Below are 27,348 nucleotides of genomic sequence, written 5' to 3'. Positions count from 1 at the left end.
TCATCAACCATAGTTGTCATTCATGGGAGATTTTATTTTATTTTATTTTATTAGGATCTCTTTTAGTCCCCATTTGGACTAATCTTCCAAGAGTCCTTAACATTAAAATACAATTTATAATACAAACACACTTTCACATATAACACACTATTATAAACATACATAATACACTAGCATAATGACCCAATAAATACTCAATCTAAAAAAAAAAAATGTTTTATTAAAAAATATTGATTCTTCATCTACTATAGTCCCACAACATTTCTATATACTATATTTAAATTGTTTTTAAATCATGTTTAAACGTATATATTGAAAGGTTTCTAGTTTGCTCAGTTAATTTATTCAATTTCTTTATTGCTCTAAATCGAAATGTTCTTTTGCCCATTTCTTTTTTCTGTCTGGATAACGCATAGATGGTGGACAATCTATTCCTAGTATTTACGGAATGTCTGTCTCTTACCAACTGAATACCACTGTGAATAGAACTTGGCCGTTTTAAATGATGTATATTATAACATATGATAAGCATTTTTTTTCAATTATCTTGTCGATTGATGACCAACCAAGAACATTGCGCATGACTGCAACAGAAGAACCATATCTTCGCCTTAAAACAATCCTTGCTGCTTTATTGACGACATGTTTACTGTTGCATTGTCTTTGGTTTCACTTTAGCTTCTCTGTGAAAACAGCTCTGTTTGATCGAGATCCAATTCCTCAGAACTCCAGTCCTCACTTCCTCAGATCAGTGTCAATGTTTCTGTGGGTGAACAGTAAACACACAGCCACTATTTTAAGTCCAACAGTTTTAGGCCCACCACTACAACACTACGCTTACTTCTTTGTGGGTTTCTCTTTATGGTCATTATTGTCTGCATCGGAGGAGGAAGAAGACACAAGAGGTGGAATCTTTCTTTGGTTTATCCTCAGCTGGTGCCTGCTTCGGTTGTTGGTGTCTCAGCCTAAGCTGCCTTTGTAGACGACTCTGTCTTTGTAGGGAGGCTCTCTTGAGTTGCAGGGACTTCGGTCTTCTTTGTGGGGGCCTCTTGGATTGGAGGGAGACTTTTCTGACTTGCCGCAGCTTCTGTCTTTTTGGGGACCTCCTTTCCATCAACCTCATCCTTCATCAAGGCTTTCTTAGGTAGCTGGGGCGGTTCTGATGTGGAGTCAGGGAAGAGGAAGAAGATCTCAGTCTGAACATTTTGTAGGGTGTTTTTCAGTTGAGGAATTGAAGTAGCCTTGTGGAACCATCCTGATTGCTAAGCTCACGGTTTCTGTTTCTGTGAGCTAAATCAGAATGTGAGCTATTGTGTGATCAGGACGGTTCCACCAGACTCTAATAGAAATAGACATACAATTTGAATTGGAAATGTATAGTATATTGTTAGCAATGTATAGTATATTGCCATGTTCAAATCAAATTGCACATCCTCAGATGTTTGCATGAATTGAACAGACACCACCTCTGCAACACATCCACATAACATTGGGATCAAATTAATCAATGACTCAATGTCTTACAATCGTACAAGGAACAACTCACAATCAGAATACCATTGTATCTGTCTACAACATGTTAAGAACATTGTCTTTGACATCATGCAGTTATACGGTGACATATGTAGGTAGTGCAGACAGAGTGATATTAGCCATAACTGAGAATGAACAGCAATCTGGAGTGATGTTAGACTGTGACTGATTGTTCCGTGAGCCATCTAAGATGGACAGTGATATAATGTTGGATTCCCTGGTGTCTTCTCCCTCTACATCAGATCAGATGGTTCAGTAGGGCCGATGTCCAGTACTTACCACAATTCACTGCCTGCTCTAAAGAAAAGTCCACGCTGTTGGGGAAGAGGATCAATTACACCACTTAACCGGCAACTTGAAATATAATACCAGGTTTACTGCAAATGTGCTACAGACCCTATATAAACTGAATGTTGTTTGATCCTATGTATAGGTACCTCATTATAAGCCATGGGCTAACTGGGAATACTGGCTATGACAACCCACATCAAGTCATGAGTACTGAGCCTCCATTCCCTCTGGGTTTGTGCATCGTTAGCTCACCTGTCGTCGGGGGCGATGTCGTGCATTCGGCTGCGGTAGTTCTCGATCTCGGCTTCCAGCTTCATCTTGACGTGAAGCAGCTCCTGGTAGTCATCCACATGCCTCTCCACCTGCATCCTCACCTGGACCAGCTCTCCCTCCAACTGCAGCAGCATCTTATTGAGGCGAGTCATCTCACGGTTGTACCGCCCATCCATGTCCTTCAGAGATTCCTCGTGGGAGTGGACCTGTGACGGGTAAGGAAAGAGACCCATCAATTGGTGAGCAGATGTGACGGACAGGCACAGGGACCAATCAAATCCATTTGAACTCACTATTTTTATTTTTATTTCCTGACTATAAAGACACCCAGCAAGGCATTGTGAAATGCTATCGGATGTTGGACTGTTTTGTATTAGTTGTTGTTGATAAATCAAGTTCACATATGTTCCAGGTGGCGACCATGTTGATGACAGGTCATGAAGTTCAGTCTGGTTCGTAATGACAGAGTTCAATGTAATAACCAGGATGGCTGGTTATTGTGTCGACAACACGGCTATGTTACATCCCTATATAGAGGTGTTGCATTCTCTGTAGGTTAAGGGATGTGTGTGTGCATAGTTGACCCCTGTTTAGCATGGTCAGCTTTACCTTGAGCCAGTTTACAGTTGACCTACACTCTTAGATAAAAAGGTGCTATTTAGGGTTATTCGGGGGCCCCCATAGGAGACACCTTTGAAGAACTAATTCGGTTGCAGGTAGAACCCTTTTGGTTCCATTTAGAACCCTTTATAAAGAGGGTTCTACATTGACCACAAAATGGTTCTACCTGGAACCAATAATGGTTCTCCTATGGGGATAGCTGAACCCTTTTTTCTAAGCGTGTAGGACAGTATAGGTTGTGTATGGGGCTTACCGATGTTGGGTATTGTCCAGTGTGTGTGATGTAACTGGTCAGGTGATGTGAGAGAGAGAGAGAGAGAGAGAGAGAGAGAGATGGTGCAGGTAGGTATGTTTTACTATGCTCATTGTAGACTGTATGTCTATCTCCAGAAGGTGTCTGTCTGCGCAGGTTTTTGAGCTCATTCTTGCCTGAATGCAGAGCCTCATTATTCTCAACCACCTCTACCTTGATGCTGTCAAACTGTCAGAGAGAGAGAGAGAACCAAACTCAAAATCAAAAAAGCACAGTACAACAGCAAGATGCTGACACTAATTGAGGAGTCCATAAACACAAACAACTTCTGGCAAAATTGGAAAAACCAAAAAATATTTTAAAAAAGACAGGAATTAGCAATACAAAATGGTAACATACAGGTATGTGTAACGGATGTGAAACAGCTAGCTAGTTAGTGGTGGTGCGCGCTAAAAAGCGTTTAAATTGTTGACGTCACTTGCTCTGAGACTTTGAAGTAGTGGTTCCCCTTGCTCTGCAAGAGCCGTGGCTTTTGTGGAGCTATGGGTAACGATGCTTCGTGGGTGACTGTTGTTGATGTGTGCAGAGGGTCCCTGGTTCGCGCCCGGGTATGGGCGAGGGGACGGTCTAAAGTTATACTGTTACATATGGACAACCCATTTTAAAACATTCTACAACATCGTTCAAATTCATGCAAATGCAGAACAACACCAAATTCATGAGAATTTGAATGGATTAGAAAAACCTATAAAGGACAATCAAAATCCATTGGACTCCCCAATTACTGACTAGGAGCTGAATAAGAAACTTCAGGCCCTCAAATTTAAAAGGCATGCGGACCTGATGGCATCCTAAATGAGATGCTCAAACTCACCAGTGCAAAATGTCAACTGGCTATATTAAAACTGTTCAATTTGATCCTGAGTGTAGGTTATTTCCCTGACATTTGGAATCAAGGACTCATAACCCAAATCTATAAGAAATTTGACCCTAACAATTACAGAGGCATTTATATTGAACAGTAAACTGGGAAGGTTTTCTGTAGTATTATAAATGTAAGAGTTCTAAACTTCCTTAATAAGCACAATGTCTTGAGTAAAAGCCAAATTGGATTTATACCAAAACATCGCACGACCGATCATATTTACACCCTGCACACCCTGATAGATAAACATGTCCACCAAAATATATGCTTGCTTTATCGACTTCCAAAAACCATTTGATTCTATTTGGCATACAGGACTGTTCTACAGTCTGGGGGGGGGCGGGGGCGGGGGGGGGGTCCTTCGCCAGGGTTGCAATCTGAGCCCTGCGCTCTTCAATATTTAAATCGACAAATTGGCCACTATTCTATAGAAATCCTCAGCCCCTGGTGTTAGCCTCCACAGCTTTGCCATTGAGAAGGGTAGACCCAGGAAAACCTGGCTCCGTGTAGAGGAAAGGCTGTGCAACCACGGCACCACAGGAGAACCTGAGACAGAGCTGCATTTCCTGACGAAATGTCAAAAAATATAAAACAATTAGAGAGTGTCATTTTCCCAAATTTGAAACCCTTATTCAAAGTTTCAAAGACCTCTCTGATGAGAATAGGCTGCCCTACCTGTTGGGGGAGGACGCAGAGAGCTATGGGTTGGCAGCGCACTACAGTACATTGCTGCCTGCCATAAGATGAGTCAGTGTCTGACATACCAACATATGCTTATTGTTATTGTAATTGTTCAATGTATGGTTATTTTGACCCTTGATTATTGTAGTTACTGCTGTCCCATTGACAATATTGATTATTATTATTTGAATTATGTTAATATTGTAAATCTTTGGCAATATGTACATTGTTACATCGTGCCAATAAAGGAAATTGAATTAAATTGAGAGAGAGAGAGAGAGAGAGAGAGAGAGAGAGCGAGATTAATGAATTAAGGAATGAACAAACAAACAAGCAAAGGAATTAGATAATGAATGATCAAACAAACTAATATAGTGTGGTTCATTGATAAGGAAGTAAATCTTCATACCTTGCTCTGGTACCAGTCGTCGGTATCCTTGAGGTTCTTCTTGGCCAGTTTCTCGTACTGGGAGCGGATCTTGTTGCGTGTATCACTCAGGTTGTTGTCCTGGGAGTCAAACTCCACGAGGACGTTGGAGTCCTTGATCTTCTTACGCAGCTCATCAACGTCCTGCATGCAGCAGGGGACAATACAGTAGTTATTATGGGCTATTTCAAGTCAAATCTACTCTAGGATCATCTCTCCCATTCCCAGCTATAAACCTAACCATTATGAGGTAAATCTCAAAACTGTTCCGGGAACAGTGGGTGAATGAGTGTGTGCCCTTACATCCTTATGGTCCTTCTTGAGGAAGGCGAGCTCTTCCTTCACAGACTCGATCTGGCTCTCCAGCTGCATGCGTTTCAGGTTGGTGTCGTCAATCATCTTCTTCAGACCAATCAGGTCCTTCTCCACAGTCTTCCTGGCCTGCTTCTCGTTGTCCAGCCTGCAGAGGAGAGGACAGGAGCATGTATCAGTCTCTCTTAGCCCCATACAATGTAAAAAAAAGCCCCATTGGGTTTTAGCAAAGACTGCTATATGTAAATGAGCACCATTTTCATAATTTTTTAAATTATAATGACATAATAATAATAATCCAATAATATACATTTTCTTTTGTGTATTTTTGTCCTATTTTGTTTTAATGAATTGAAGGTACTACTGAGTACTTTAAATACATCTCCAGGTGATAGCATGTCACGTCTCACTTGTTTTTGAAGTCATCATTGGCCAGTTTGGTGTTGTCCATTTGCAGTAACAAACGTGCATTATCCATGGTCATATCACGGAGCTGAAACCGAGAGAACATGGGCCAGTTATTGAGAATCCAGTAAACACACCAAATGATTCACAGACAGAGATCAAGTGACTATCAGCTGAATAAGCTCAGTTGACATAGACATACAGTACTGTACATTGATCATTTAATGTGCAAAAATGCAGAATAAATCAGTCTAATTAATCATATTAAATAATTAACTGAGTGAAAAATAACCTTCTTCTTGAGGTCATTCAATGGTTTCTCAACCACATCCCAGTCGTTGCCGTTGGGGTCTCCTCTCTTGTCCAAGATGTCCTGAATCTGGTCCTCCAGATCTTTGTTTGGCTTCCTCCAGGTTCCTCACCCTGCCCAGGTAGCCGGACAGACGGTCGTTGAGACCCTTCATGGTCTTCTTATCATCCGGGGCGGGCCCGGGGGCAGGAGAGACCTCCTTCGAATTCTCCGGGTCAGAGCGCATGGCGTTCCGTAGCCCCTCCAGACTGGCCACAGACACCCTGGAGCCTCTTCCCCCGGCCCCACCGAACATGCTGAAGGCACTGTTCCTAGACATGGCAGTAGTTGGTTGATTGGGTGACTTGAGAAAGAAAATAGAGAGGCAGTGTAGAACCGATAGTCACCTGTACAGGTAGTGATTGAGAGATGCGAGGGACTGTTGTTATACCACTGCTCAACACCTGAAACCGGCCCCAAAGATACGATTGGCTGTAGTACGTCCAGCACACCCCCAGGCAAACAGGTTTAGAGTAAACATTCAAGTTTTCCTTTGTGACTTTGTTGTTTTTACTATGAAATGTAGAGTTCCACCTCAGCTGATTGGACAGAGGCGGACACCTGAGTGGTGAGGGTTGGTCCTTGCCCACCTTAAAATCGGGTGATAACCTGAGAAGAGGTGCCTTTCCCTAAACTCTGAGTCTGATACTTGAGACTCCTTCTCTCTGTCATTCTGTCATTCTGACACTCCCTCGGGTAACAGAACACAAAGACAAGATGTCCAAACCAGGCGGATACAGCAGCCAGTTATTTTATTATTCTGATCACAAAATCAATACATTGATGCAATAGGTCTGTCTGAAGTCTGCTGGTAGAGAAAACAAGCCCATATGAAAATGCTCACACCAACGTCAACAAAACGTCAGGAAACAGCGCCATCCACATCGATGGAACAGTAGTGGAAGGACCTCGGCATACACATCACAGACAAAGATTGGTCCCCAACAACCCCAAGGTGGACCCGAAGGACCAGTCAGCCAAGAGCCAGGAGAAGGACCAGATGGTTGGACTCAACAACAAGTTTATAGCGTTCATTGACACGGTGTGTTATTTTATTATTCTGTTATTATTATTATTGATTGGATTGATCATTTTACAAAATCAATACATTGATGCAATAGGTCTGTCTGAAGTCTGCTGGTAATAGAGAAACACATGTATGGCACTCCTACGTAATTATTTCACCCATATGATATTTGATTTGATGCTTAATTTATGCATTTACTTCCAATTCATTGTGTAATAATTCCATTAGATAGACCCAAAACACATCTTGAGATAAAACAAATGTATATTTCTAATTATCTACAGGCCTATGTTTTTATACATTCTACTTAACTGTCATTATACTTCATTACCACCTTTACATAATTAGAAGCCTACCTTCACTAAAATAAGAGCCTCTGTAATCATCCCAGCAGCGGGGTTTATGTAGCCAAAACATCCTACCCAGAGAGAGGTGCTCTAGCAGTCTCATCACCATCACTCACAGCTGTAAAGAAAACCTGTCAGACATAGAGTCTCCTGCTATTTGCTCAGCGTTCTGAGCCTCCCTCTCTCTCTCTCTTTCATTCTCTCTCTCTCTCTCCATCGATCATAGCCGTTGAAAACGCCCTAAGGTGCCACCTTGTGGCCAATAACAGAATGCCATTTCAAAATGGAATTATTTTTAATCTCTTGCAAATTTTCAAAATCTATTCTCTTATATAGATTTTTGGACTTGGATTTAGTCAATATTATATCATATTTTTGTTGGGTTATATTTGTAAGTGTGGGGGCCTATTTGTTGTTAACAGACTATAATGTGAGTATGTTGTAGTGAATTGGTTCTATATTTAACGGCCATGAGAGTGTGGGTGTAAACCTAATGCATGTTGCTGCCACCCACACAGTGGAAGTAGCTGTGGGCAGATCTGGTGTTGCCCAGTTAGTGTACTGAGACCCTTCATCACTGAGGCTCCACATATGTGCACATATACGCAAGCACACGCACACACACACACACAATGGCATCCCACAAGACTAACAGGTTGTAGAGTCACTTTTTCAAAATTTGTTCAATTCCTGCTAGCAGAGAAGTGGAGGCTTACAAATCTTAACCCACAATCCCCCAGTGACATGAATAAACATGGATAGGAGTTTTTTCCTTCTATAACTCATTGTAGTTTACTCTGACTGGTTTCAGATGCAACAACCTGGATTGAGTTTCTGATCCAATATACTCTCTCTCCCTCTCCCTTTAGGTGCAAAACCTGGAGCAGCAGAACAAGGTCCTGGACACGCGTCTGAAGATCCTGAAGGAGCAGGAGGACTACCAAGGCAACGTGGACGCTGTGGTCCAACAGCTGGCCAACGAGTTGCAGCAGCAGATCCAGAAACTGGCCCGGGACAAACAGAAACTGGCCCGGGACAAACAGAAACTGGCCAGGGACAAACAGAAACTGGCCCGGGACAAACAGAAACTGGCCCGGGATAAATAGAAACTGGCCCGGGACAAACAGAAACTGGCCCGGGACAAACAGAAACTGGCCCGGGACAAACAGAAACTGGCCCGGGACAAACAGAAACTGGCCACTGGCCCGGGACAAACAGAAACTGGCCCGGGACAAACAGAAACTGGCCCGGGACAAACAGAAACTGGCCCGGGACAAACAGAAACTGGCCCGGGACAAACAGAAACTGGCCAGGGACAAACAGAAACTGAAGCAGGAGCTGGCCCGCTGCCAGAACGAAGTGGACCAGACACGCAACAAGTCAGTGACTTCACAGAGCCTTCACAGAGCCTTCACAGAGCCTTGACAGAGCCTTCACAGAGCATTTTGTAGTTAAGAGTTAATAGAATCAAATAGAACAGAATAGAATGGAATACAATAGAAAATAATAGAGTGCAATACAATAGAATGGCATTGAATTGGACAACATGCACTGCAAAAGATAGATCTAAATGATGAATGTATCGACCATTTCAGAAAGCCCTAACAAACCACCCAACACCTGATTCCTGTGAAACAGGCCTAGGGAGACAACTAGGACAGTCAATGGTATAATATAAATCAGAGTTGAGATATTGTACAGGTCACCAGGCCTCCAGGAAATGCCACAGTCCACAACAGGAACCTCATCAGTCTAAAGTGACAAACAACGTTTTCTCACGCTAGGCTATGGAGCATTTTTCCACCTGGGTCCCCAGGCCTCAAGAGTCGGAGGTGCTAATTCTTTATCCTTACATAAGCCTCTGTCCACTGGGTTGAGTTAAGTATATACAGGGGAGCTCTGGTGTGCCCTGCACTATGTCTGTGGGGAGAGGTAAATGTACTGTAGTCAGTGTACACTCCCCAGCCCCTCTACTCCACTCTACCCCCTAACCATGGGCCTCTGTGTTACACAGTACCCACAGACATGGCTCTGAGAGTGGAGAAAATGTGGAACCTTTAGGGACCTGGGCCCATTCATCCCATCCATCCTGGGCTCTTACCCAGTCTGGATCAGCTCAACACAGGCATGCTATGCTAGGGTGTCTGTCTGACTTGGGGGGGTGAGAGGGAAACAAAGCTGCAGATGGTCTGACAGTAGGATGATAAATTGACATGCCAGTCAAAGGGGTTTGAGGATGCGTGTGGTGTGTCGTGGTGTGGTGTGTCGTGGTGTGTTGTGTCTTGGTTGTGGTGTGTCGTGTCGTGTCGTGGTGTGGTGTGTCGTGCAAGCAGGTGTGTGCGCTCACCTGAGCTCCCATCTCAGTCATATCATACCTGGGCGGCAGGTAGCCTAGAGGTTAAGAGCATTGGGCCTGTAACCAAAAGGTTGCTGGTTTGAATCTCCAAGCCAATTAGGTGAAAAATCTGTCTGTGCCCTTGAGCAAGGTACTTAACCCTAATTCCTCCTGTAAGTCGCTCTGGATAAGAGCGTCTGCTAAATGACTCAAATGTAAAATATCAAAACAACAACGTCCTCTTCATTATCCACTCTGTGGTCCTCCAGGTACCAGGATGAGATCCAGAAGAAGTCGGATCTGGAGAATGACTTTGTGATCAACAAGAAGGATGTGGATGAGGGCCACCTGGCAGCCGTGGATCTGGCTCTGGAACTGGAGGACCTGATGGGAGAACTGGACTTCCTGAGTCGGGGCTATGAGGAGGTAGGCTGACTGACACACCCATCGGCCAATCAGAGGCTAGGTGGAACCAGAACCATATATAGCTAACATGGCGTCCAGTGTAAAAGTTTGCCAAACTCTCTTTACTGCATGGCGCTGTGTGGAACTATTGCAACTTACACCTACCCAGTGCACAAACCATCTCAAATCTGCCAACTAGGGCAGAGCGAAGGAGGCAGTTACCTGGAATGAGACGCAGCCCAGATCTCCTGCTCTTTACCCCTTTTTCTCCCCAATTTCGTGGTATCCAATTGGTAGTTACAGTCTTGTCCCATCGCTGCAACTCCCGTACGGACTCGGGAGAGGCGAAAGTCGAGAGCCGTGTGTACCCCGAAATACGACCCTGCCAAGCCGCACTGCTTTTTGACACAATGTCCACTTAACCCGGAAGCCAGCCGCTCCAATGTGTCGAAGGAAACACCGTACACCTGGCGACCGTGACCCCGTGCATTGCGCCCAGCCCGCCACAAGACTTGCTAGTGCGCGATAGGACAAGAACATCCCTGCCAGCCAAACCCTCCCCAAATTGTGCGCCGCCCCATGGCTCTCCCGATCCCGGCCAGCTGCGACAGAGCCTGGACTCGAGCCAGGATCTCTAGAGGCACAGCTAGCATTGCAATGCAGTGCCTTAGACCAGTGCGCCACTCGGGAGGCCCAGATCTCCTTGTCTAATGTAGTATTGTTGTCCTGGCTGTGGGGTGACAGGAGCTGAAGGAGCTGGAATCTCATATCCAGAATGAGACGGTGGTCGTGAAGGAGAGCAACAAGAGATCTCTAGACATGGACGAGATCATCAACAGCGTCAAGAAACAGTATGCGGACATGGCCTCCTGTGCCAGAGAGGAGGCAGAGCTGTGGAACCAGAAAAAGGTGAGGATTTTTTATATTTTAGGTCATTTAGCACACACTCTAATTCAGAGAGACTTACAGGGTTCGATGCCAAGGTTCAATGCCTTGCTCAAGGGCACATTGACAGATTTTTCACCTGGTCGGTTCTGAGATTTGAACCAGCGACCTTTTGGTAACTGGCCCAACGCTCTCAACCGCTGTGTTGGTGAGTGGTGGCGGGGGTGAGTGGTGAGCGGTGGTGGGGGTGGTGAGTGGTGGTGGTGGGGGTGAGTGGTGAGTGGTGAGTGGTGAGGAGTGGTGGGTGACTGGTGGTGGGGGTGACTGGTGGGGGGTGTGGGTGACTGGTGGTGGGGGTGACTGGTGGTGGGGGTGACTGGTGAGGAGTGGTGTGGGTGACTGGTGGTGGGGGTGACAGGTGGTGGGGGTGACTGGTGAGGAGTGGGTGGTGGTGGTGAGTGGTGGGGATAAGTGGTGTGGTGGTGAGGAGTGGGTGGTGGTGGTGGTGTGTGGTGGTTGGGGTGAGTGGTGGTGGTGGTTGGGGTGAGTGGTGGTGGTGGTGGTGGTGGTGAGTGGTGGTGGGGGTGAGTGGTGGTGGTGGTGAGTGGTGGTGGTGGTGGTGGGGTGGTGAGTGGTGGTGGTGGGGGTGAGTGGTATCTATTGTCCGTCAAGAATAACTTTTGTGGCCTCCTTGTCTCATCATGGGCCGGGTGCAGTGCGCGCTAACCAAGGTTGCCAGGTGCACAGTGTTTCCTCTGACACATTGGTGCGGCTGGCTTCCAGGTTGGTTGCACGCTGTGTTAAGAAGCAGTGCGGCTTGGTTGGGTTGTGTATCGGGGGACGCATGACTTTCAACCTTCGTCTTGAGTTGGAGCGATGAGACAAGATAGTAACTACTTGGATACCACAAAATTGGGGAGAAAAAGAGCAAAAATTCAAATAGTAAATTAAAAGAATACGTTTTGTTTTGCAACTTAATCACAGTTACACATCAGAGTCACACACACCAACATTATGTATCACAGTACATGATGTTGACGATGCAACAAGAGTGATGACTATCTTAAATATATTCACTGATTCCCCTCTATCCTTTCTCCTCTCCCTCCCTCCCTCTCTCCCTCTTTCTCCCCCTCTCTCTTTCTCCCTCCCTCCCCTCTCCTCCCTCTCTCTTTCTCCCCCTCTCCTCCCCCTCTCAGACAGATGACATAGTGCTGACAGCAGAGCAGTATGAGCAGGATGTACGTAATGTGAAGAAGGAGATTGCTGACATGCTTCGTCTAATACAGAGACTGAAGGCCGAGCTGGAGACCCTCAAGAAGCAGGTGAAACGCTCTTGCACGCATACACACACACACACACACACACATACACACACACACACTGTTTCCTATATTTCTATATCCTTCTCCACTTCTGTTATCCCTCTGACCCTCTCCCCCCTCCCTCTGACCCTCTTCCCGCCTCCCTTTGACCCTCTCCCTCTGACCCTCTCCCCCTCCATTTGACCCTCTTCCTCTGACCCTCTCCCCCTCCCTCTGACCCTCTCCCTCTGACCCTCTCCCCCTCCCTCTGACCCTCTCCCTCTGACCCTCTCCCCTCTCCCTCTGACTCTCTCCCTCTGACCTCTCCCCTCTCCCTCTGACCCCCTCCCTCTGACCTCTCCCCTCTCCCTCTGACCCTCTCCCCTCTCCCTCTGATCCTCTCCCTGCCTCCCTTTGACCCTCTCCCTCTGACCCTCTCCCCCTATGCCCTTTTGGCCTCTTCCCCCCTCGCTTTACCCCTCTCTCTCCCACTCACCCTCCCCCTCTCTCTCTGACCCTCTCTCCCTGACCCTCTCCCTCCGACCCTTTCCCTCTGACCCTCCCTCTCTTCCCCTGTTCAGAAAAGAGTTGTTGAGAAGGACATTGAGGATGTGGATGGGCAGAATGCGTTGGAGCAGGCCAGGGATAATATTGTTGCGCTGGAAGACGCTCTCCGCAGGGCCAAGCAGGACATGGCCCATCAGGTCAGGGAGTACCAGGAACTGATGAACCTCAAACTGGCCCTGGACATCGAGATCGCCACCTACAGGAAGCTACTGGGGGGAGAGGAGATTAGGTGAGTGGCACAGTGGAGCGGTGGGAACCGGGGGAGGGAAGTGTGTGAAGTGACAGGGGATGTAGGGGGTTGTGTGTGTGTGTGTGTGTGTGAGAGAGAGAGAGGTATCCTGCCTATACTTAGCCCGTATTCTCTCTGTCATTTCAGAATGAATCACCATATACGTCATCAAGGTAAGACCTCTTCTTATTCCCTCCAGTGATTCACTCTCTTCTTCATTAGTTTATTTAACCTTAGACCCTCTAGGTAGCATCTACATGATACTTTCCTCTTCAGAGGTGCAGTGGTGGAAAAAGTACCCAATTTTCATACTTGAGTCAAAGTAAAGATACCTTAAAAGAAAATAACTAAAGTAAAAGTAAAGGTCCCCCAGTAAAACACTACTTGAGTAAAAATGTTAAAGTATTTGGTTTTAAATGTACTTAAGTATCAATAGTAAAAGTATAAATCATTTAAAATTCCTTATATTAAGCAAACCAGACAACACGATTTTCTTGTTTTTAAAATGTACGGATAGCCAGACACACACTCCAACACTCAGACAACATTTACAAACAAAGCATTTGTGTTTAGTGAGTCTGCCAGATCAGAGGCAGTAGGGATGACCAGGGATGTCCTCGTGTTAAGTGCGTGAATTAGACAATTTTCCTGTCCTGCTAAGCATTAAACATGTAACAAGTACTTTTGGGTGTCAGGGAAAATGTAAAAAGTACATTATTTTCTTTAGGAATGTTGTTGAGTAAATGTAAAAGTTGTAAAAAAAAAATAGAAATAGCAAAGTACAGATACCCCAAACAACTAATTAAGTAGTACCTAAAAGTATTTTTACTTTAATTTACACCACTTCCGAATAATTCTTTTCCATCCTCAGTAAATGTGTAGAAGGGTGAGTAAGAAGAGAAAGATCCAATAGGAAGGAACTGTGACCTGTGTTGTGTCATGATCTGTGTGTGTCCTACTAAAATCAAATCATATCTCTTTTGCTCAGATTACTAAAACAAATCGACCAATCCCAGTTCTTGCTTACACGCAGACATTGATTTGCCTTCGAAGCCCCTCCTGACTCTGAAGCCCCTCCCATTAGATGCCGGTGGCCCCCCAACCAGCCCCAGGAAGCGTCTGCTGATCAAAATTGAGGTGGAGGCGGGCAGGGTCATGTCCAAGAGCTTACACTACTCCGACAATTAACCAAGTCCACCGTCACTCTGCTGTCGCTATAGTAACACGGTGTTGTACCACTTTCTCTCTCTCTTTTCCATCTAAAAAACATTTGTTTTACATTAAGGTCATTGTTTAATAAGCTACGGTTGTTAAATCTACTAACTTTGTTTTCAACTGCAGTTCAAAGACCATGTGCGACAGTAACAGGAGCTCTTACAAAATGTGTCCTGTGCTCTTTTTCATTACGTTTGTGGTGGGAGAATTTATCTGTGCTCTCTTGTGCTCATGTGACTGGGAAGGCCATGTCCTCCAAAGCTTGAATGTCACTGAACCAGGTCCAAAATAAAAAGAGAAAATATTAAGGAACCAAATATGTGTATGGTTTGTTTCAGGAGTATGTCTGTCACCCGATACAACTCAACACTGAACTCAAGGTATACATGGGCCTATTGTCACCACACAGACAGAGATATACTTCCTAGAACCCCGGGACCACCACTGTCGTCATATAAGTACTTACATTCAGTATCTCCTTTTGATGAAAACAACTGTCTAATTTGACAACGGTCATGATAAACACAACTGTCTAATTTGACAACGGTCATGTTAAACACAACTGTCTAATTTGACAACGGTCATGATAAACACAACTGTCTAATTTGACAACGGTCATGATAATTTGACAACGGTCATGTTAAACACAACTGTCTAATTTGACAACGGTCATGATAAACACAACTGTCTAATTTGACAACGGTCATGATAAACACAACTGTCTAATTTGACAATGGTCATTTGATAAACACAACTGTCTAATTTGACAACGGTCATGATAAACACTAAACACAACTGTCTAATTTGACAACGGTCATGATAAACACAACTGTCTAATTTGACAACGGTCATGATAAACACAACTGTCTAATTTGACAACGGTCATGATAAACACAACTGTCTAATTTGACAACGGTCATGATAAACACAACTGTCTAATTTGACAACGGTCATGATAAACACAACTGTCTAATTTGACAACGGTCATGTTAAACACAACTGTCTAATTTGACAACGGTCATGTTAAACACAACTGTCTAATTTGACAAATTTGGTAAACACAACTGTCTAATTTGACAACGGTCACAACTGTCTAATTTGACAACGGTTGATAAACACAACTGTCAATTTGACAACGGTCATGTTAAACACAACTGTCTAATTTGACAACGGTCATGTTAAACACAACTGTCTAATTTGACAACGGTCATGTTAAACACAACTGTCTAATTTGACAACGGTCATGTTAAACACAACTGTCTAATTTGACAACGGTCATGTTAAACACAACTGTCTAATTTGACAACGGTCATGTTAAACACTACTGTCTAATTTGACAACGGTCATGTTAAACACAACTGTCTAATTTGACAACGGTCATGTTAAACACAACTGTCTAATTTGACAACGGTCATGTTAAACACAACTGTCTAATTTGACAACGGTCATGTTAAACACTAGCATGAGGACCCTTTCTCATTTAGTGTTCAAAGTAAAGACTAGTTCCATGTGGTATACAGACTGTTCTGGGTGGATGGAGATAAGAGAGTGAAAGAAAGAAAGAGAGAAAGAGAGAGAGAAACACACACAGAGAGAGAGAGACACAGAGCGACCGTGAGAGAGAGAGAGAGAGAGAGAGACAGAGAGAGAAAGAGAGACAGAGAGAGAGAGAGAGAGACAGAGAGAGAAAGAGAGACAGAGAGAGAGAGAGAGACAGAGAGAGAAAGAGAGACAGAGAGAAAGAGAGACAGAGAGAGAGAGAGAGACACACAGAGAGAGACACACACAGAGAGAGAGACACACACAGAGAGAGAGAGAGAGAACCACACAGAGAGAGAGCGACACACAGAGAGCGACACACACTGCTCGGTCACTTACCATATTTCACTCCATCACTCCTCCCTCTCTCGCACACACACTCAGACAAATGCAACCCACATACACACACTAACAAAAAGGCATACACACACACAGTATCACAGTATTGTACACAAAACAATTCTGACCCCATGTTAATAATCTGTCTCTCTCAACGTCAAATGCAGACCTTTTATAGTTACACATGGCTGGCTCTTACCCGGACTTAACTCTCTCTCACGCGCTAGTCTATGTGAAAAGATGTTTACACGTCAAATAGTTAGTGTGAATAGTCACACTAAAGTTCTCTTGTTTTCCCCATATGCACGAGTTATAGTTTCAACAAAGACATAGAAAATGTATACTTGATTTGCCGAGTAGGCAATAAAGTAGCGTTATAAACTTTGCACATCAAACTGTGAATATGACCAACCCTGTTTGAGGGCTATTAGAAATCAGTAGATAAAACAGTCTTGCTTCAAGGATTCTTAGCACACTGATACAGACTTACAAATAGGCAGACAATGAAAGAACCATTCTTGTTTTCACTTCAATTTTGGAAAGATGATTATCTTCCCAGATATGGTGTAACCTAAAGAACTTCAGTTCCTGTCTGGCTCTTTTCAAATGTGATCTAAATATTAGAATCTCAGGGGTCTAATCACTCCCATGTGTTCCAGATGTATTTTGGACTGTGGAGGAGGACAGAGCACACCCCTCTCTCCCCTGTTCAGAGCACATACCAGCACCAGATAAAGACTATGAAGGGAGAGAAAGTGTGTGTGTGAGAGAAAGAGAGAGTGAGAAAGGAGACAGATATGGGAAAGAGAGAGAAAGATAGGTAGAGGGAGGGATGGAGGGAGAGAGAGAGAGAGAGAGAGAGAGAGAGAGAGAGAGAGATAGGTAGAGGGAGGGATGGAGGGAGAGAGAGAGAGAGAGAGAGAGAGAGAGAGAGAGGAGACAGAGATGGGAAAGAGAGAGAGAGAGACAGGGGAGACAGATGGGAAAGAGAGAGAGAGAGAGAGAGAGAAAGAGAGAGAGAGAGAGAGAGAGAGGGGAGACAGAGATGGGAAAGAGAGAGAGAGAGAGAGAGAGAGAGAGAGAGAGAGAGAGAGAAAGAAGAGAGAGAGATAGGTAGAGGGAGGGATGGATGGAGGGAGAGAGAGAGAGAAAGGAGACAGAGATGGGAAAGAGAGATAGGTAGAGAGAGGGATGGAGGGAGAGAGAGAGGGAGATGGGAAAGAGAGAGAGCGAGAGAGAGAGAGAGAGATAGAGGGGGAGAGAAAGAGAGAGAGAAAGAGGGAGAGAGAGGAGAGGGGGAGGAGATGAGATGCTGTAGTAATTGATGGAGTAGTCAATTAGATCCATCTTAATTCGACCCATCTGCTCTTTTCATATCCAAATGAGCCCAGTTCATCATCATAGAGGTCTCTGTTGATAATTCATAACATTATGTTTCTCTCTAATGGATTCAATCAACTTGAAAAATAGAAAGATTGGTGACTTTTACAGTGATTGTTTTGAATTTATTATGACTACCCAAGTAGTGTACCCATGTATACTGATGGCTTTAAACATAACGCGCTCAATGGCCCCAATGGCAAGAGTCACACATGCTGTGACTATAAACTGACAGACATGGGAGAGGTGGGGCAACCCTACCAGTCCTGCACCTCGAATGGGGTCTTTCTGCTACTCCCTTACAGCTAGAGTCCACAGACTTGGGGCGCCACTGCCCTCATCCAGGAGCAGAGGATGCTTCATCATCCATATGCTATAATCCCCATTTATAATCCCACACGTCCATCCCCAAAGTGAGAGCAGTCCTGTCCTGGCTACTCAGAGAGCCATATCCTCAGAGTCCTGTCTCCTCCTCCATCTGTCTCTGAGTTTATGGAGGAGTTTCCTCACCGGGTCCGTGTACTGCCTGTTGGCCAGCCCCAGGACCAGCGGCATCACTGCCATGCTCCCGATCCCCGTACACGACAGCACGATGTGTGTGGTGGAGTTCCCGCGCGTCTCCTTGCTGAGCAGAAACGCCACGCAGAAGTGTATATAGATGATGTAGGGCACCCAGCAGGCCAGGAAGGTCAGCGACACGGCGGCCACGCACCGCGTGTAGCGGAGGTTGAGCCGCTGCTCCCGTTCCGAGGCCTGACCGCCCCCCCTGGTCGCCACGGAGCGGTGCAGCCGGCAGATGTCCTTCATCTGGCCCCGGGTGATCCACAGCACACGTCCCGTCATGCCCGCGATGGACAGGATGGCAGGCGCCAGCAGCCCGTACACCTCGAGGTAGATGAAGGCGTTGGGGAAGACCCGTCTGTAAGAGCAGCACTCGGAGCCGCCCGGCGCCGCTGCCACCACGGTGGAACAGTTCACCGGCGCACCCAGCGCGCCCGTGTCGTTAAACGAGCAGCAGCCGTTCCACCCTGGGCCGGCCCGGTTGTTCCAGCCGAAGGCGGGCAGGGAGGCGTAGAGCAGTGGCGGCGCCCACACGGCGAGCAGCACCAGCGGGAAGTGGCGGTGAATCCAGAAGCTGCTATAATGTAATGGACTCATGATGCACATGTATCTCTCATAATGAACTATCACCAGGTTAAACAGGAACGCCAGGAACAAGAAATTAGGAAAAATATGAACCAGGAGACAGGAGCTAAAACTCAGCGGACGGTTGAGTCCCATCCAGGGGATGAACGGCAGGGCCACGCCCGTACACAGGTCAGCCACTAGCAGGCTCAGAAAGAAGTAGTTTGGGGTGTTGTAGAGCTGACGGTTACAGGAGATGCCCAGGATGATGACCAGGTTGGCCAGGATGATGGCGGTGGACAGGGGCACGGTGATGGCGTAGATGAGACGTGCCTCCAACAGCAGCGGCCGCACAGCAGAGTCATTGGCCAGGTCATCCATGGCTGCGGTTGCGGTGGTTGTGTTCCTCCACAGTTGTCCTTAGCGTGCCAGACCTTTGCCCCCACTGCTACGGAGACTTCCACAGCTCCCATTAAACTGCAGGAAGCCTGGGTGAAGACAGACAGAATACAGTGAGACCAGAGGTCATGGAGCATGATATATTCAGAGCTCAAAAACAAACTGCCTGTTAGTCGCTCTGGATAAGAATGTTGGCTAAATGACCGACATGTAAATGTAAACGCAAACTGCTCTCTGGTCTAGAGACCATATGTGTCACGTTCTGACCTTAGTTCCTTTGTTTTGTCCTTGTTTTAGTATGGTCAGGGCGTGAGTTTGGGTGGGCAGTCTATGTTTGTTTTTCTATGTTGTATTTTGCGTTTGGCCTGGTATGGTTCTCAATCAGAGGCAGGTGTCGTTAGTTGTCTCTGATCGAGAATCATACTTAGGTAGCCTTTTTCCACCTGTGTTTCGTGGGTGTTCATTCTCTGCTATGTGTGTCATCACTAGACTAAGGTCAGGACGTGACAGTACCCCCCCCCCAAAGGTGCGGACTCTGGCCGCAAAACCTGAACCTGTAGGGGAGGGTCTGGGTGGGCTCTGGCAGCTCCTGGCTGACTGACGGCTCTGGCAGCTCCTGGCTGACCGGCGGCTCTGGCAGCTCAGGACAGACGGGAGACTCTGGCAGCTCAGGACAGACGGGAGACTCTGGCAGCTCAGGACAGACGGGAGACTCAATGGTGTTAATTGATCAACAAATCGGGCAGAAAAGAGTCCCAGCAGTATATCAGGGCTTGAGGGTCTGTAATTGAATAACACTAGTTTATTGGTTAAATGGCCTATTTAGGTAAAACACAGTGTCTTCGTGTTCTGTCTCTCCACTTGTAGATAGATGTTATCTCTTTAAACACAATTACAACAGTCATCATGGCTGCAGGATTGCTGTTTCCTCTCCATTGCCCCAGCGTAAGAGAGAGGAATGTTTAAAAGACGAGTGTCTTTGTTTTCTTCCTGCAGACTGCTGCGGTTCACGTAGATTGATCCCAAAGGAAATGTAATATCAAGCCTTTGGTCTGAATAGGCAGGAAGAGAGAAGGACAACAACTGGGGGGGGGTTGACAAAATGAAAGCCCTATATTACTGTATATGACAGGTAATCATATTTGGATGGGGGGTAAAGTTGACAAAATGAAAGCCCTATATATTACTGTATATGACAGGCAATCATATTTGGGTGGGGGGGGGAAGAGTTGACACAATGAAAGCCCTATATTACTGTATATGCTATACATTTCTATCTGAATGTTTTGATAGAAATATAATGGATATATTCTATATGACAAGCAATTGCATATAATCTATCTAAATGTATTTGTTTTGTAAGCTTTGTAAGTGGTTGAAGAACCGTTGCATTTCCATTGTTGTTTTTTCGTTGCACTTGTATTCAGTAGCATCTATGAATCATATTGTACACGGGTGGTTTCTAATGTTGTGAGATTCTCGCTAGTGTTTACAGAACAACTGGTTCTGAGAGATCAGGATCAGGAGCTGCAATTGTAACGTTAAGCAACTGTAACAAAATGGATGACTGCAGTGTAGCTGCTATTGTGTGTTCATGGATTGCTAAGACATAATAATATGAGTGTGTATTCTTATTTTAAAAATGTAGCTCTGTACCTGTCTATTAATGCTATGTATTGTCATTTTATGTAGTTCTGTCCTTCAGATGTAATTGTCTGTTGGTGTTCTGTACTTTGTCATATTTTATGTTTTGTGTTGGACCCCAGGAAGAGGAGCTGCAGCTTTGGCTGTAGCAAACATGGACCCTAATAAAATACTGACAAAAACATACTAACTTCTACAATTATTTTATTTTTTCATTAAATTATAGTCCACATAATGCACATTTCCTGTTGTTGCAGGATTATCCTCCTGCTGTAGAAAATTGGCTCAGATTAAGATTCTACATCTGTAGCCCTATTTTAGGAGTTGAAGCTGTTCTTAATGATGTGCAGTAATGTGTCTAAAGGTAATAAACCAACATGCCAGAATATATGTTGATTCCCGGGACCACCTGGGAACACGCATGACTCCAAGTCGCTTTGGATAAAAGCATCTGCTTAATAGAATATACTATTATCATTACTACTAGTCACTTTAATAATGCCCCTTTAAGAATGTTTACATATCTCGCATTACTCATCTCATATGTAGAAACTGTATCCTTCACTATCTATTCTTTACTATCTATGGTATCTTAGCCACTCTGTCACTGCTCATCCATATATTTTATACTTATATATTCTCATCCCATTACTTTACTAGATTGTGTGTATTAGGTTTGGTTGTGGAATTGTTAGATATTACGTGTTAGATACTGCTGCACTGTCGGACGTAGAAGCATTTCGCTACACTCGCGTTAACATCGGCTAACCATGTGTATGTGACCAATACAATTTGATTTGATTTGTGCAAAGCCAACCTTTTGACTCCTTTGCTTAGAGGAACCAGTAAAAAACGGCTTTATAACACAGACAGAGAAAAGACTCCATGCAGTTTGACAGTGGCGTGGTAACAGATGTCCTTGTAAGAGACCGTGGGTTAATGGACTAACGCATAACCTGTGCTCCCTTGCCAACCCGTTACATCTTGTCAACCCGTTACATCTTGTCAACCCGTTACATCTTGTCAACCCGTTACATCTTGTCAACCCGTAACATCTTGCCAACCCGTTACATCTTGCCAACCCGTTACATCTTGTCAACCCGTTACATCTTGCCAACCCGTTACATCTTGTCAACCCGTTACATCTTGTCAACCCGTTACATCTTGCCAACCCGTTACATCTTGCCAACCCGTTACATCTTGCCAACCCGTTACATCTTGCCAACCCGTTACATCTTGCCAACCCGTTACATCTTGTCAACCCGTTACATCTTGTCAACCCGTTACATCTTGTCAACCCGTTACATCTTGTCAACCCGTTACATCTTGCCAACCCGTTACATCTTGCCAACCCGTTACATCTTGCCAACCCGTTACATCTTGTCAACCCGTTACATCTTGTCAACCCGTTACATCTTGTCAACCCGTTACATCTTGCCAACCCTATACAAAAGGGTTAAATGAATAGCTTCCATTCTTTCAAAATGGAGTGTTCATTTAGATCAGGGATGGGCAACTCCAGTCCTCGGGAGCCTGATAGGTGTCACACTTTTGCCCCAGCCCCATCTAACACACCTGACTCCAATAATCAACTAATCATGATCGTCAGTTTAGAATTAAATTATTTTAAATCAGCTGTGTTTACTAGGGATGTGGATAAAGTGTGACACTACTCCGACCCCTGAGGACTGGAGTTGCCCAGCCCTGAATAAGATGCATTGCTCAGAGAAATGGTAGGTTAGAGAGGAGTGTTTCTGAATCCTGGTCCTGTGGCTCCAAAGGAGTGCACATTTTAGTGTTTGCCTTAGTACTAACACACCTGATTAAAATCATCAAAGCTCGATGATGAGTTGATCATTTGAATCAGGTGTGTAGTGCTAAAACAGGACCAGAATTACAAAAACACTGGGTTATAGCCAGATGTAACTCTCCTATTAGAAAATCCTCCTGTGACAAAATACTCATTTACTTTTGATCATTATACAGTAAAAAAGGCAAATGTACATTTTCATTTTACAGTAATTTGACAATTATAATTAAGGTTTAGTCAAGTCTACTTTTAACTGAGCTCCAACTCCTCAGAGGTTGAAGAACCCTAAATGCTCATGTGATTCATAAGTCTTGATTCATATGTCCATTACAAGAAAAGGATGTTGAAGACAAAGCTCACCTTTGTAGGACAAGAGATTCAGTCGTCGGTTCCCTAAGGTTCCCCTTATCATCATTTGATTAGAGAACAGGTGTATGCCACAGACAGGTGTTGCTTATATCAACAACCTGTAGATCCCAAATAACACCCTTTCTCCTCTGTGACCTTCCACACTCTCTAAATGACTTGCCACACTACACACACTCCCTGTGGTGAATCTAGCCAACGCTACAGAGAACTGTCCTGCTGCCCCTCAGAAAGCCCTTGTGGTGAGGCAGAGAGGAGCTGAGTGCAGGGGCTTCCTAACAGATGCTGGGTCTTAAAGGGGAAGTACACTCAGAGAGGGGAAGTGGGAGCACTGCCTGTAAGCAGTGAGTTGCTGTCAGTCAGGTTCCACAACAGAGCTAAAGGGAGTATTCACATTATACATTTGGGAAATGTGTGGACTGCGGATGTGTTTATGAAATGATGCCTTATTGTCCATCTTAAATGAAGAAATGATTGGCCATTATGAATGAAGATCATGTGATGAACTACATGTCTACAACTATCCTCTTCGGATGTTCCTTTTCCACCGAGCCCCCAACGCACACATTCCTTACTTCTTAATACACAACCCCAGATGCTCCTGTATCCAACACAAGATTCCTATGAATGTATGTCCTTTACAAACATATACACCTAATGGTATATACAGTATATTAATCCATAGAGCTGGTCAAATAAGCGTCATCTTTAAACATCTCTGTAGATGGACGGCCCGGCTTCCAGTCGGCCAGTTATGCTGTATAAACACAGACTCCCTCAGCAATAGTTTGTACTTGGCAATGAGACGGATTGGTCCGTAGCACTGGGGGCCCGTAGCTTCCAATGTGATAATGCTTTTAAACACAACTCTTCTCCAAAGCCTGCTAGCTAAGGAGACATTGTGCAGGGACGACACACACACACACACACACACACACACACACACAATACAAACATGCACAAGCACACACACATATAACACAATATGGAGGGTTATCAGTCAGTTGAAAGAGAAAGATGACAGAGAACACTCAGACATAAACCAAAAGGCTCCTCGCTTTTAGGATTTCTGTCTTCTAGGAAATACAAGAGCAAAAAACTAAAATAGTAGAAATGATTCTCCTTTTATCTAGTTCTCTAGAAACTTCTCTAAATAATATGTTTCTCCAAAGCTATCAGCCACAACTCTCCCCATATCTCCCAGGAATCAACGTGTTCTCAGTCCACTGACTTAGTAAAGGGTAATAAACATGCTGTAATAATAAATGTGTTGACTTTTACATGTAGTATAACCACCTCTTTCTCACTGTATCGGTTTGCTACAGTAGCCTATACCCTCTTTGTGGTCGACCCCTATTGAATTCCACGAACTACCTCTCACAGGCTGTAAATCCTTAGAGACAGGCTGGTGCTAAATCCCTGGGCAGCTCCTTTTGTGATAAACACACACACACATTAACCTTTGAGGCCAAAAACACTAACGTTAGCAGTGGCGCTGCGACAGACAAACATAAAATCCTCATATCACTCTAAGACCAATTACACTCATCGCAGGTGTTACTTTTACCAGGGCGCCAGGCCAGCTCCAACCTACCCCAGCCATGCCCATAAACTGAGGTAACGTTGAGAGGATGTTGTGTGAACGTTTGTATGTACGTAGCAAAAGGGGTCTCTGTTGTGTGACTGACATGAAATATGAAGGTCATGCCACACTGGGTATTTAAAGCACATTGGTACACGGCGCGTGCAGGTGCACTCAGAACGAGTGTGTCAACAGCATCACAGTTGGGCTGGTTTGAGATATCCAGATGTAGGAAATAAGAGCTTGGGCACACTGTCCTGGGAGACCGTTGTTTTGTTTCCCCTCTGATGGAGATGAGAAACAGAGGTGTGGAAGAGGGGGGATAGAGAAAGGACAGGAGGAAGGTGATGGATGGAATAGAGAGAAAAGAAGGCAGGTGACTGGTAAAAGGAGCGATTGGGGAGGAGGAGGGCTATGGATGGAATGGAGTGATGGAAGGAGGAGGGATATGGATGGAATGATGGAAGGAGGAGGGATATGGATGGAATGGAGTGATGGAAGGAGGAGGGCTATGGATGGAATGGAGTGATGGAAGGAGGAGGGCTATGGATGGAATGGAGTGATGGAAGGAGGAGGGCTATGGATGGAATGGAGTGATGGAAGGAGGAGGGCTATGGATGGAATGGAGTGATGGAAGGAGGAGGGCTATGGATGGAATGGAGTGATGGAAGGAGGAGGGCTATGGATGGAATGGAGATGGATGGAAGGAGGAGGGCTATGGATGGAATGGAGTGATGGAAGGAGGAGGGCTATGGATGGAATGGAGTGATGGAAGGAGGAGGTCTATGGATGGAATGGAGTGATGGAAGGAGGAGGGCTATGGATGGAATGGAGTGATGGAAGGAGGAGGGCTATGGATGGAATGGAGTGATGGAAGGAGGAGGACTATGGATGGAATGGAGTGATGGAAGGAGGAGGGCTATGGATGGAATGGAGTGATGGAAGGAGGAGGGCTATGGATGGAATGGAGTGATGGAAGGAGGAGGGATATGGATGGAAGGAAGGGCTATGGATAGAATGGAGTGATGGAAGGAGGAGGGCTATGGATGGAATGGAGTGATGGAAGGAGGAGGGCTATGGATGGAATGGAGTGATGGGAGGAGGAGGACTATGGATGGAATGGAGTGATGGAAGGAGGAGGGCTATGGATGGAATGGAGTGATGGAAGGAGGAGGACTATGGATGGAATGGAGTGATGGAAGGAGGAGGGCTATGGATGGAATGGAGTGATGGGAGGAGGAGGACTATGGATGGAATGGAGTGATGGAAGGAGGAGGGCTATGGATGGAATGGAGTGATGGGAGGAGGAGGGATATGGATGGAATGGAGTGATGGAAGGAGGAGGGCTATGGATGGAATGGAGTGATGGAAGGAGGAGGGGGAGAATTCCGACATGAGAAGAGGAGGGAGTGATGGCAGCAATAGCGAGGAAGACAGATAAAATGGGAGGATTGGGAGGAGAGTGGAATGATGTAGGAGGATATAGTATAGACTATAGAGGGATGAGAGGAGAGGAGTGATGGCAGTGGAAGCCATACGTTATACCCAGTAGCTTCCTGTGCATCTGACTGTAGAGTTCTCCAGACCTGTATTGTCCCTGTCTGGGTTTCATCACCATATCCGTGACCAATCATACACAGTCTCATTGGATCTGGCAACCAACCACAACAGAGGATATAGCACTATCTTTCAGCTACATTAAAACCCACACATGATTAAATATGAATTAGATGAGGATAGTTAGTGTTACTGTACTTGGGCCTTTGCAAATCCTGACAAACAACTACTAAACACACACATAAAATGTGATAATGCCTTGGTCTTTCTGTTATACTAGCTCTGTCCCTCCCACACACTCTCTCTAAAGACCAGTTTGGTAAAGAGGTAGACATTTCACAAGCATTGGCATAGCAACAAAACAGTAGCTACTTGGCTAATGCCTTTCCTGCTGGGTAGAATATATAGGCCACTGCAATAAAACAGCAATATCATTACATTCTTACAGGACATAAACATCTGCTTATGAGGCTTTTCCTAGAGGAAAGGGCTTGACACGACACAGGAGATCATTTTAGCCCCTCGGGTTCACAGGAAAATATGGTAGCCTAACCCTAAAATACTGGGAAACACTGGACTAGTGGCCACTGCCTCTTCCTAGAAAGGAGGTTATCCTCACCTAGATTTTCCTACAATGTATGTGCTTTCCCCTTTTAAAGCTTGAATACATTTGATGAAGAAAATCAAGATATATAACCACTGATTCTTGAAGAATATAACTTAAAATGCCCCATCAGCTTAGTTCTACTGTCGTACCCCCATTAGAACCAAAAACATAAACATGTTTTACTCCCATTCTTCTCTTCAGATCATCTCAAGCTCTGTAAAGTTGGATTGGGAGGGTCGCTGCACACATTATCAGGTCTCTCCAGAGATGTTCGATTGGGTTCTGGCTGGGCCACTCAAGGACATTCAGAGACTTGTCCCGAAGCCAATCCTGGGTTGTCATGGCTGTGTGCTTAGGGTCGTTGTCCTGTTGGAAGGTGAACTGTCGCCCCAGTCGATGGTCCTGAGCGCTCTGGAGCAGGTTTTCATCAAAGATCTTGGTGTACTTTCCTCTGATCATCTTTCCTTCGATCCTGACTAGTCTCCCAGTCTCTGCCACTGAAAAACATCCCCACAGCATGATGCTGCAACCACCATGCTTCACCGTAGGGATGGTATTGGCCAGGTTATGAGCGGTGCCTGGTTTCCTCCAGACGTGGCAATTGGAATTCAGGCCA

General features: G+C 45.2%; 3 protein-coding genes, 1 long non-coding RNA gene and 1 pseudogene across 4 annotated transcripts; 2 read left to right on the top strand and 3 right to left on the bottom strand.

The window, feature by feature from the left end:
• Nucleotides 1-455: 455 nt before the first annotated feature.
• LOC112266327 (keratin, type I cytoskeletal 18-like) lies at nucleotides 456-3,230 on the bottom strand. The gene is made up of 2 exons (XM_024443718.2): nucleotides 2,077-3,230; nucleotides 456-1,847 (listed from the first exon to the last, which is right to left on the bottom strand). The coding sequence occupies exons 1-2, from the start codon at nucleotides 2,328-2,330 to the stop codon at nucleotides 1,772-1,774; spliced, it is 330 nt and encodes a 109-aa protein (XP_024299486.1). The 5' UTR covers nucleotides 2,331-3,230; the 3' UTR covers nucleotides 456-1,771.
• Nucleotides 3,231-4,919: 1,689 nt separating this feature from the next.
• Nucleotides 4,920-6,738, bottom strand: LOC112266326 (annotated as a pseudogene).
• A 1,176-nt stretch (nucleotides 6,739-7,914) lies between these two features.
• LOC121839201 (keratin, type II cytoskeletal 8-like) lies at nucleotides 7,915-10,214 on the top strand. Its single transcript, XM_042296631.1, has 3 exons — nucleotides 7,915-7,922; nucleotides 8,377-8,823; nucleotides 10,049-10,214. The coding sequence occupies exons 1-3, from the start codon at nucleotides 7,915-7,917 to the stop codon at nucleotides 10,212-10,214; spliced, it is 621 nt and encodes a 206-aa protein (XP_042152565.1).
• A 2,708-nt stretch (nucleotides 10,215-12,922) lies between these two features.
• Nucleotides 12,923-14,695, top strand: LOC121839218. The gene is made up of 3 exons (XR_006078747.1): nucleotides 12,923-13,169; nucleotides 13,317-13,342; nucleotides 14,158-14,695. It is a non-coding gene; the product is annotated as an uncharacterized LOC121839218 (long non-coding RNA).
• A 2,817-nt stretch (nucleotides 14,696-17,512) lies between these two features.
• Nucleotides 17,513-19,777, bottom strand: LOC121839217 (G-protein coupled bile acid receptor 1-like). Its single transcript, XM_042296712.1, has 2 exons — nucleotides 19,721-19,777; nucleotides 17,513-19,255 (listed from the first exon to the last, which is right to left on the bottom strand). Exon 2 carries the CDS (start codon nucleotides 19,146-19,148, stop codon nucleotides 18,081-18,083), a length of 1,068 nt encoding a protein of 355 aa, XP_042152646.1. The 5' UTR covers nucleotides 19,149-19,255; nucleotides 19,721-19,777; the 3' UTR covers nucleotides 17,513-18,080.
• Between the last annotated feature and the right edge of the window lie 7,571 nt (nucleotides 19,778-27,348).

This window comes from Oncorhynchus tshawytscha, linkage group LG14 (genome assembly GCF_018296145.1).
Source record: "Oncorhynchus tshawytscha isolate Ot180627B linkage group LG14, Otsh_v2.0, whole genome shotgun sequence".
Lineage (NCBI taxonomy): Eukaryota > Metazoa > Chordata > Actinopteri > Salmoniformes > Salmonidae > Oncorhynchus > Oncorhynchus tshawytscha.
The sequence above is the reverse complement of the archived record's forward strand: the minus strand, read 5'-3'. Positions and strand labels throughout refer to the sequence as shown.